This window comes from Euprymna scolopes, chromosome 38 (genome assembly GCF_053919585.1).
Source record: "Euprymna scolopes isolate OS-2025 chromosome 38, ASM5391958v1, whole genome shotgun sequence".
In the NCBI taxonomy this organism is placed as follows: domain Eukaryota; kingdom Metazoa; phylum Mollusca; class Cephalopoda; order Sepiida; family Sepiolidae; genus Euprymna; species Euprymna scolopes.
This window is the reverse complement of record NC_136519.1, coordinates 59,336,723-59,349,289: the sequence shown is the minus strand read 5'-3', so window position 1 is coordinate 59,349,289 and position 12,567 is coordinate 59,336,723. Positions and strand designations below refer to the sequence as shown.

General features: G+C 32.5%; 1 protein-coding gene across 1 annotated transcript in view; it reads left to right on the top strand.

Annotated features, from left to right (window-relative positions):
• LOC145263164 (amine oxidase [flavin-containing]-like) overlaps nt 1–12,567 on the top strand; it is a 156,488-nt gene that overhangs the window by 65,327 nt on the left and 78,594 nt on the right. Inside the window, exon 5 of the mRNA XM_080120180.1 lies at nt 10,724–10,815. Coding sequence (XP_079976306.1) covers nt 10,724–10,815 — 92 coding nt within the window. The remainder of the gene's footprint in view (nt 1–10,723; nt 10,816–12,567) is intronic.

Genomic DNA, 12,567 nt, shown 5'->3' with positions numbered 1-12,567 from the left:
TGCACCAGCCCAGATGTGACAACAGTACTCCATACATGGGCGAATGGTTGCCTTATAGAGGTATAGGATACTGTCAGGCGTCAGTGGTTTTCTAGCACGGTAGAGGGAGCCAACCTTCCTTGCAGAAGCCTTGACAATGCTCTCAATGTATCTATTCCAGTTCATATTCCCTGTAAACGTTAGGCCGAGAAGTTTAAAAGAAGTACTTTCAGGCAATATGTTCTTGGCCATTGCTATTGGTGGTCATTCTATCTATCATCATTCTCATGGAACGTGCCTAATTGACCTTTAATTTTTTGTTTCTTCTTTTAACAGCAACAACCCATCCTGCTACAAAAGTCTTTCCTTTTCTTCTATATTCCAAGCGTCAAATGGTAGTTCCATTGACGGAGCTTCTTTGCAAAGGTTTCCTTCTGTGGAAAACGTCACCGCGGTACTGTCAGGAAATGTCAGCAGATACTTGTCATAAATTGACAAATAAGTAATCAAACGTACTTCATGTCATTGATCAATTTTAATACACTCATAGGATGCTCCTCGTCTTTCGGCTAACAATCTTTCTATTTCATTTGCCTTCATCCTCGAGTGCCTCTTGAGCTCGATAAGTGATGACTTTACATTAAAACAAATCTATTGTCTAGCATATAGAGAAGTCGACTCGACACCGCTTTAAATTTGTTTCCCCAATAAAAACGAGAGTTTTTTTAATAAAAATTGAGAAAGTTTTGCGATAAGCCTAGAAAATTATGAGATTAACAGACTTGCACTAGTTATAGTCTGAAGGTTATAAAATGATTGTGCAAAACAAAATTGATACAACGAACGCTAGTAGAATTGTTAACAATTTTTTTTATATACACCGTTTAATTCTAATTATGATTTGTCAATTTTACAACAAATCAACTCTTTTTTCTGTTATTTAATGCGGAAATACAATATTTATTGTAATCAATCCATTGTATACGATGAATGGAAGTGATTTTTTACCCGTATCTGAAAGTGGTAGGGCGCATATGTTTTTAAAATATATTTTAAATGTCCACAATTTATTCGATTTAAACTGGGATCTGACTAATCATTGCCCTCAACAAGTTCTATTAGGTCAATCGTACACACACACACACACACACACACACCACACACACACACCACACACACACACCACACACACGCACGCGCGCATACACGCACACACACATACCAGCATCATTATAAAACGTTTAACTGTTTCTGCTGTGCATCATTCGCGCAGCTCGTCACAATAAATACATCGGAAAAATAAAAAAAAGAAAAAAGAAGACGTCGATATGTACTCGATCCGCTAGAATCGACAAAATTCCTAGCTTATGCAACCAGTAAGGGTCTATAAACGACGACATGCAAGCAATCTATAGATGTTGACAAAATTCTTTTACATACATCCCACTAGAGTCTATAAAGACAAAATACAAAACAATCTACAAATCCCGACCGAATTTCTCGTACATGCAATCCGCAATAAACGGCTTATACAAAGCAACCTACAGATATCGACAAAAGTTCTGTCGACCTTTGTAACGTGTACCAATTGTTTCAATTCCGCAGATTATCCAGATCAGCTCTCTCATTATTTTAAGAGTACATTGCAGTAGTCTGTTCTGTCTTTTCTTTTTCTCTGTCGTTGTCTTCTTTTTAAGAACAACAGTTGTCAAAGTTATAGAATAATTAGAACACACAATCATTGTTAAACAATGGCTTCGTTTTGGTCTGCTATGTAATAAGCATCCATTATATTCACGAGAAAGGGGAGCATCAGTGAACCTTTCACTTATTACGACTCATACTCCAGAGAAAACCAATGGTATTTGACAATGGTAAACGGTTGTTGAAATATTGAATATGTTGAATTTTTGGCAATCTTTACCGAAAAAGGCTTTATTATTTAGGTTGCAACTGGACTAGAGACACTAATAAATACAACCAAACTCTTCAGTCAGGATATACAAATGAAATTCGGTATGGAAAAATGCGCGCTGCTAATCAGAATGTATAAAATTACCCAGTCAAAACAGAGAGCCCAAGGGGAACATGAGAGCTACAAATACTTGGGAATTCTAGAAGCATACACCATCGAAGCAACAGAAATGAAAGAGAAAATTGAAAGGAATACATCAGAACAAGGAAACGCCTCGAAATTAACCTATAGTAGAATCCTAATTAAAAAAATAAACAATGTAACTAGTTTTACTCTGGACCGTCCATAGGTTGGACCAAAGAAGAACTGAGGAATCTCGACCAAAAGCCAAGAAAACTCATGACAGGGCACAGTGCAATATTCACTATACCCAAATATGATACTGGCCGACTCTATTTGAAAAAGAAAGACGGAGGAAGGGGGCTGGTCTGTATAGAAGACTATAAATGACACAAAAAAAATAGAATAAGAAAACAGTGAAAAAATAATCACCGCAGCAAGACACACTGAAGGAACAAACAAGATAGAAAAAGAGGAATAAGACAAGGAAAGAGAAATGAGGAGGGATGTGATGTTAAATGGGCTGGTAAACAGGAAAACAAAATAAACCAAATACAATACGTAAAAGTCCAGCATTCGTCACAGACAACTTTCTCTCTCTCAACTTCCAGCACGTCTCCCCCCACTGCCTCTGCCAACAGACATTTTATCAGAAAACTGACCCCATTCCATTTGCATACATGTGCAGTGGAAGATGAGATCTCGTGAGATTCCACGAGACTACACCTTATAAATCCATGGCTGCCATCTATAATTTCTCTTTCTCTCAGATCCCATCCGAAGGTAAGTTGTATGACCGCACGACACACAGACGCCAAAAAGGAAATTTGACCAGGAAAACTGAATCCCTAATAACAGTCGCACAAGTTAACGGGAGTAGAACCAACAAAAGCAAAGCAAGGATCGACATGAAACAAGAAAACAGCAAATGCAGATTCTGCAGACAAAGAGACGATACAATAACCACATAAGTGAATGCAGCAAACTAGCTCAAAAAGGTTACAAAAATAGACACGATCAAGTATGGAAGGCAGTACACTGGCAATTATGCAGACAATTGCATCTTGAACATGCAGATAAATGGTGCAAGCATAAACTGGCAGCAGTACTGGCAAATGAAAGCCACAAGATCCCATGGGGCATGGATATACAAACGGATAAACCCATCCAAGCAAGAAGACCGGATGTCAGTTCACAAGAAGGAAATGTCCTGCCATATTGCAGATTTTGACTTTCCACCAGACCACAGAGTGAAGATCGAGGAGACTGAAAAGCGAAACAAATATATAGAACTAGCCAGAGAGCTCAAAGTGAACCGAAGAAAGTTACTATAACGCCACTAATAGTAGGAGCGCTAAGAAGAATATCGAAAAAAATTGAAAAAAAGAATGGGAAAGATTGGTATTAGAGGGATGGCTGAAAAGATACAACGAATATCAATAACGAAAACTACAGGCATATTAAGGAAAACCTTAGCATACGGAGACTAACACCATTCATGAACTACAGACAGGAACTGGATATAGAAAAACTGCTACAGATGTCAAACACAAAAACATGGAATCATAAAAACATGAGACGGTATACTTGTAAGGTACTCCCAAGCGCCTCTGCGTTCCGACCACTCCCCTTTTTGTGTGTATGTCACCATAAACTGACACCACACCAAATAAATGAGGAGGGTCAAGAAGAATTGAAAGACTCAGGAGAGAAGGTACCAGCCAGATCTCCGTTGGATGAGTGCAAAAAGGACTGGGACCTTGGGGAGGCCTTTTACCACTCAAATTCTAGGAAAGACTAATGGTTGCTGCCAACGAGAAATTAATGATAAGTAGTTGTTTCAATAACGCAAATTCTTTTGCAAACGTTATTGAAAAAGGTGGGGAGTACTGGAAACCTGGGGAGTCTTGTTGTCACTCAAACCCCAGAGAACACCACAAGTTGTTCTCAAAGAGAAATCTTAGATGATGGCCTGTGACTATTCCTAGTGAGTAAATAATAATTCGATTATTATTCCAAAGTAGAACCAACAAAAGCAAAGCAAGGATCGACATGACACAAGAAAACAGCAAATGCAGGAAAAAAACCTCACCGAGTAGAAGACTCTTCACCATTAGATTAGAAACTCATTCTTGTCCAATAAAAAGAGATTAGTGATTGATGTACCAGCTTATATGTGACAACATTCGATACATGGGCAAATGATAATTAGTAGAAATATATGGTGCGAATATTTTTTAGCACGTTAGAGAGAGTTCGCCATTTTTGCTGCAACCTTGATAATGTCTTCTATGCATTTATTTCAATTCACGTTGTAAACATTGGGCCGATGGGTTTGAATAATAACTCTTAAGTTAGAGTGTTATTATCCAAGGCAAATAGCAGCTGGAAAGTTTCTTTGTAATTATTGAAGGAATGGAGTTATATCATAGTAGTCTCCATGATAGTTCCTATTCCACTATTGAATAAACGTCATTTTCTAAGGTTTCATTCGTTTTTATCACACATATTGTATAAAGCATGGTATCAGAAGCAAATACATTCATCATGGATACAATTTTACATGATTTTTTAAAAATGTGATTATATATGTTTTTTAAATGTGATTATATTAGGTTTTTTTTAAATGTGATTATATTAGGGTTTTTTTAAATGTGATTATATTAGGGTTTTTTAAATGTGATTATATTAGTTTTTTTAAATGTGATTATATTAGGTTTTTTAAATGTGATTATATTAGTTTTTTTTTTAAATGTGATTATATTAGGGTTTTTTTAAATGTGATTATATTAGGGTTTTTTAAATGTGATTATATTAGTTTTTTTTTAAATGTGATTATATTAGTTTTTTTAAATGTGATTATATTAGGTTTTTTTAAATGTGATTATATTAGGTTTTTTAAATGTGATTATATTAGGTTTTTTAAATGTGATTATATTAGGTTTTTAAATGTGATTATATTAGGTTTTTTTAAATGTGATTATATTAGGTTTTTTAAATGTGATTATATTAGGTTTTTTAAATGTGATTATATTAGGTTTTTAAATGTGATTATATTAGGTTTTTTAAATGTGATTATATTAGGTTTTTAAATGTGATTATATTAGTTTTTTTTTTAAATGTGATTATATTAGGTTTTTTAAATGTGATTATATTAGGTTTTTTAAATGTGATTATATTAGGTTTTTTAAATGTGATTATATTAGGTTTTTTAAATGTGATTATATTAGGTTTTTAAATGTGATTATATTAGGTTTTTGTCTCGTACGATTGTCTCGCGTACGATTAAATTTTTGTGAGAAGATTTTCAAACTAGACCTTGTCAAATGTTTTGCAGATATCAAGGCCTACTCTTGTCTGGCAAGTACATAACGTACCCTCGAAAGCGACTTAATAAAACAAATATTTTTTGTCAAAATGAGATTGTAAAAACCACTAAAAATGTACTTATTTACTCAGGATAATGGCCTTATAAAATGGAATATTAAATAATAGTTCGATGCGGCTTAATTGTGAAGAAGCATCTCGAAATCATTAAAGATTTTAAAAGTGCATGACAACTGAGTTGCAGCGTTAACTTTAACCCTAATCCGAACTTATATTTCAGATAGAAAATAAAATATTTATGTGCTATTTGTTTAGATTGTTATGAAACGTATTGTAATCTTTTTCGTGGTCAATGTTTTGAAAGGCTCGGATTTAAATTCTTAACAATGCAAATAGATCAATTAGAATGTTAATCCATTTCACGTGGCATTCAAAAACATTTGCTAACAAAATATCAACGTAGCAACTGAGAATTGTTTGTGGGCAGAAAACAAGATTAGAAATGTGCGCTTAGCGATCAAAAAGAAGGAAACGTATGGCAAAGCAACAAACTTAACAAATTAAAAGTGACAGACCTATATATATATATATATATATATATATATATATATATATATATATATATATATATATATATATATATGTATATACTGTATTAACAAAACCGAGACTTCAAAAAAGGAATTGGTAGCAACAAAAAGTGTGTTTCATTGTAAGTTACAATCGTTTCAAGACCGGTTGGATAATTTCAAGCATTATGGCGTTTGAAAATTTTCACATAACCAGCCTTTCTTCAGACTTCTTGAATAAAAAACACTTAACAATAGAACATTATTTAAAGAAATTTCCCTAAAAGGAAATGAAGCATGCGAAAACATTTATCCTGGACGCATCCTTTGTCAAGAGCTTATTTAAATATTAATGTATCACCTAATTTTCGTATCCTTATTTAAAAACCTGTCATAAGATGTTTCCACAAAAACCTGTAGCAATTTAACATCTTTTTATAATACTATTCATTGAATTCCTAAATAAGATTTCTATATTTCGTTATTTCACATAATTAATTTAAAAAAAATTTTTTTTTGGAATTTTATTTTTATATTTATAAACAACCTAGCTATAATGTTACGATTATTTTTAGTTTCGTATTCGCCCAATGGTGGCTTCAATGTTTACAAAATATCGATTATTTTAAGACCAGTTTTAGGTTAATATTTCATTAAATAAGGAAATAAAGAATGACATTACATTATATTTATTATTCCTCATACAACATTCCAAGTTAGAGATCCTATTCTATTTTTTATTATTTAATATTTTATTATTCTCTCTCGTTCTAATCTATTGTGGTTCTCGATAGTTGGGAAAACCTAACTACGAAGGGATATAATCCGTCACCTTGTTGATTTTCTAAAAATTAGTTGAAAAATTATGTGGAAAACAGGTCGTCAGTACTTATAAGAGTTAAAACTAGGGCCGTTTGATGTTTCAAGTTTAGTAAATACTAAAAAATGTCTATGATTTATTAATTAATTTAATTAAACAGATACAGAAAAGGCTATGATAGCTTATTTAACAAATTAAGCATTTAAAGTATATTTTTACCTTAAAGCTTACTATATACCCATGGGTTTAACCTACATCTGCCATCCATTCATAATTTACTGGGGTTACTCATGGCTCCAAAACCAAAATTACAATTCGTGTATTGTGTTCTTGGACACCGAAATAAAATAATATATATCCTCATAATAATTATTCTGACAACAAAACCGCCCAATAGCTACAAATGTGTTTCACTCCGATAGTTACCCTTGCATTTTTGGATAAAAACATTCAGAACAAGAGTAAATCAACTAGCGGGGATTCTACAAGCTTTGGTTGTCAGAGAACAATATCAATTAATTTCTAATCCACTAATTGCTAATTTAATTTTTTAATAATTGCTAGTTTATTGTTAAGTTGTTTTATTGAACTGTAAACGGTACCACTTATTTCATCATCAATACTACTACAACTAAATACTAAAAAATGCTTGCGGTTATGGAACAATGTTTCTAATCTTTGTTGAGCTTTATACTTTATCTATATTTCTTATCCAGTTTAGAATAATAGAAACTATATTTGCTTACTAGATTTGGATCTATCATTTAGACTATATCATTCCAAGCTATTTAACTCTACATTAAAATTTTGGCTTCAAACGTATATAATATGTATTATATATATATATATATATATATATATATATATATATATATATATATATATATATACACACACTTAATTTACTCACATAAAGTTAATATACGAAAGTATAGATTTATGCGTAAACTTTAAGTATTTACTTCAAAAGTGCTCAATACGTAGGTAGAGCTAGTTAGTAAGTTATAAAATGTATATGGCGATTAAGCTACACTGAATATTCTGCGTTTAATCCACTCTAGGGTTCTTCAGGCCTAGGCGCATAAGCCTGAAGAATCCTAGAGTGAATGAAACGCGGAATATTCAGTGTAGCTTGTTTGCAATATTCCGAATTTTACTGGGTTTGTATAATTCAGTAAATTTTTATATACCAATGAATTTTAAGCCAAAGAGAGATGACTTAGATTGTAAGCTACAAAATTATCATATTTAATAATTGAGCATTCATATACTGTATTAACAAAAAACCAAGACTTCAAAAAAAGAATTGATAGCAACAAAAAGTGTATTTCATTGTTAGTTACAATTGTTTCAAGACTAGTTGGACAAATTCAAACATTATGACGTTTGAAAATTTTCACATAAATAGCCTTTCTTCAGACTTATTGAATAAAAAACACTTTAACAAAAGAACATTATGTAACGGCATTTCCCTGAAAAGAAATAAAGCATGCGAAAACATTTATCCCGGATGCATCTTTCTCATGAGTTTATTTAAAAATAATTGTAGTCAGCTCGATAACAAACCAGCGGAACAGAAGTTCTAGGAAAGAAGCTTTGTATGTGGAATCCGTATTTAGGTTTAGGCAACAATCGATAGTTGGAGAATTTATTGATAGTGATTTAAGCCAGATGAATATTCTTTCTGAAGAACTTGCGAGGTGGACCATAGATCGAGCTCAGTCGAACACTTGCCATGAAAATAGCGATAGAGTTTATGTGGGAAAGAGGTTGCAGAAAAGAGAAAAGGGCATCGCCTACTAGATTACGAAGTCTGTTCTGAACTCTGTCAAAGCAGGATAGATTGCTCCGAGCAGCTCCTGCCGAGATGTGGCAAAAGTACTCCATCATAGCACGTATTTGACTCTTATACAGGTAGAGAACTGCATCAGCAGTGAATTATCTACTGGAGCGGCAGAATGCTCCAACCATTTTCCCAACGACCTTGGCAACGGATTTGATTATGTGTTCCATTTCAAATCAAGAATGAAGGTCAAACTGAGAAGTTTATCTAAACACGGAGTGTCCTCAAGGCGAGAGCCGTTCATCTCAATAGGGGCTAGATGTGGGTCAGAGCGTTTATATATATATATATATATATATATATATATATATATATATATATATATATATATATATAATACTAAAAGTCTATGGATCTTGTATGTTTGCAATCAGATTTCCGGTTTTCAACATCCGGTTGCGCATGCGTAAATAGCAACGTCTTCAATCCGTTATTCCAATTCCGGAATTTTTATATCGCTTTTAATACAAACAATTTCATTTAATTTGATCAAATAGTTATTTATATATACAAATAATACATAGATTCATAGATAATTATAATATATATTATAAAATCTATTTATCTATGAATCTATTAATAATATGAAATATTACCCTATACAATTTATGGAAAGAAAACACCTCTCACTTTCCCTCTAATAGATTTCAACACTCCTACTCCCTCTGTTTTCGTTACGTACGCGAGAAATAGTTACGTGTATGTGTGAGAGAGAGAAAAAGGGAACGATGTAAAACTGGATAGAGTTATCCCCCTTAACTAATGCAGACCTTTTTACTAGAGGGCGTTATTACAAAAAAATTTCTTTTTCTTCTTCCCATGTTTTTTAAAGTCGTCTGCTTACATATCCAAACGGAAAGCTGAATCGGTAAATGCACACATTTCTATTACATTAAATAGTGTTTTCCTTTACACAATGGGTACTGAATGTTTGCTTAAATTAAATGAAAAAAGTTACATTTTATTTTCATTTTCTGTTTAAAAAGCCATTATTAACATGTGGAGAGTGTTTTTTTATTATTCTGTACTTTCAACTAACAATTTCATTTAAAAGATGATATATCAAAATTTGAATTTAACTATAATAAGGATTATGATACCTGTTCAGTGCATATTTATCTATAAGTATGACCAACCACTTATAATTCAGTAACTGTAATTTTAAAAAAAATAACAATTATAATAAACAGAACGACTCATAGAAATCTATCTATATTCTTTTTTCATTTTAATATACTTTCATAGAAATGCTTCTGTTATGTAAAAAAAAACTATTTTCTTTATGCCACAAGTGTCACGCTCATACATGAATTCCATAGCTAATATAACGTACTGACCCAACGGGCACGGGTGGTCTAGTATATATATAATTTTGTTGAAATGAAACAGCTTGTACAATGACATTTGTAAAATATATTTATGTGAACTAATATAATAGTATTCCGATTAATTATTGAACACCTGTGTTCGAAATCAAACTACTGTTAATACTGGCGATTGCAAATAACATAAACGATTTGCCCGAAAAAAATATTTCACTGCTCTTTGAACCAATTCTTTAGGTTTTTACTCTATGCTTTGTGACGTTTATTTTTGATTTTGGCGTTTGTTTTTTAATTGCAATCTTCCTCCCAACAAACAGTTATTTTTTAAACTTATGTCCTCAATCTGACCACTTTACTTTCTCATGGAATTTTGTTTCCTGCTTCTCAAAATCTCTAATAACTTTAAAAACTTATTTATCCATCAACCACTTAGTGCGTTCTCTTGACTTTGGCCCCTACTAGACGATAAGAAGCGGAAATTTGACTCTTTTGAAAATCCGATGAATCTATCAGTTTAATAAATTTTAATGATCTTTTTGATTGGACAGAAAATGTAATTTTATCAAAGCCTATTAATAAATATTCTCCTGATAAATCGGAAACATTAAAACTAACAAATATTTGCTGGGTGAACGTTGCATTTCAAACGATGCTAGACGTTTCCATTATTTTGTCCAACATTGAAATGTGTGGGGAGAGAGAGAGGGAGAGAGAGAAAAAAAAGAGAGAGAGAGAGAGAGAGAGAGAATATTACAGAAATTATATTATATTGTAGTTAAAAGTTTTGTTGAAATTCCCCCTCTTATATTCTTTCTCTTTCTACAGATCCCGATGGACGCTCCCTGGAAAGCACCAAATGCAGATGAATGGGATCGAATGACGCTGAAAGATTTTGTAAATAAAATCGTATGGACCAAGTAAGAAAAATATATTTTTCACTTCCGCTAAGTATTTTGATTTTTTCAAGTGAAACCAGATTGAAATGCAAAATATAATCAGAAATTGCCATATATATATATATATCGGAGGAGTTTGGTAGAGTTCTCAAATGTCAAATCGTTGAACTTGGACCCCTTAATCGCCAAATTTCTGGCCAAAAACCAATCACATAGATTTTCCCAAATCTCAGTACCCTGTATATCAAATTTCGAGTCTGTACACTAAAAATTGACAGAGTTATTGCGTAGAGAAATGTACACAGAGACACAGACACACAGATACACAGATACACAGACACACAGATACACAGATACACAGACACTTTGACTTTTATATACATATAGATAGATAGATAGATAGATAGATAGATAGATAGATCTATAATATAAAGCTGAATGTCTGTGTGTGTTTGGTCACGAATAGGCTTCTATATGTTGGCTATTATAGAAAACTGATCACATATAATGATAGAAGATGTATCGAGACACAGGAATGGGTATATTTGATCTGACATAATGATGATTCATAAAAATTGTGGGGTCTGCGTACACAAAGTATGGAAATAAAAAATTAAAAAATTAAAAAAGACGTTTACAAGTGGTTTTGATATAGATGTACATAATAATACTTTGATAAGTATATTTTAACTTAAACAGGGATGGTATAATAAAATTATGGTATAATAAAATGGAAATAGGCACAGACTTTAATAAAGACTTTTCATATCAATTATAAAAATATACTTACGCAGATAGATGTTTCAGCTTGAAGAAATATGGTACAATAAAATTATGTGCTGTTCGTTCGCGCCTGACCTCCATAGAATGGAAATATGTCACAAAGTTTAACAAGGTTTTTTAATATAGATCAACAGAATATTGTGATAAGTGTTTCAGTGTGAACAGGTATGGTATAATAAATGATGAGGTTTATCTATTTTATTTTTACTTTCATCATATTTCGCTTTGGTTTTGATACCCCCAAATTCGAAGCTATCTCTTTACAACACTTCTTTTCATAACCTATCATACTTTCATAAATCAGAGTCCATTTTTTGTAGGCTGTTTTTGAACCCAGTCAACGCAACAATGGGTACTTTTGCTAGTATATATATATATATATATATATATATATATATATATATATATATATATATGCCAATTTCTGATTATATCATATTATGTGTGTGTGTATGTGTATCATTCTCTCCAAACAAAGAACACTGCGTTATGCGATACTGTGAATTTGACAAGATCACGATAGAGTATTCTATGTTCTACTGTAAAATTTACGTTAAGATGACATTTAGATTTCAGCATATTTGAACAGACGGTGGAAACCGGGTTCATTTCCAAAGGTAAGTGGTTGTAGGAAAAAAGCACTTCGAGCTTGCAAACATTTAGGGTTCTCTATAGAAAGGGATGTAATTTTGCTGCATGATGGGTTCGTTGGAGGTGTTTACGTTGAGGAGGCAATAGTTCGTCAGAGCACATTCTGTTGAAATACTTGTAAAACAAGTACGGGTATGAAATATTGTGGCGATGTGGCAGGGGTTAGGACTTGGTAGATAAGGAAGGACTTATTACGTTCGAGACTCATTTTAGGCCTGAAAGAGAGAGACCAGTGGTTCGTGCCAATTTGGCTTAATCTAAAGCATGATCATCTAGATGATTTTCTGAATTTATTCGAACTGATCTTTTATGGAAGCCACTTCAATTCTTTAAAAGAGT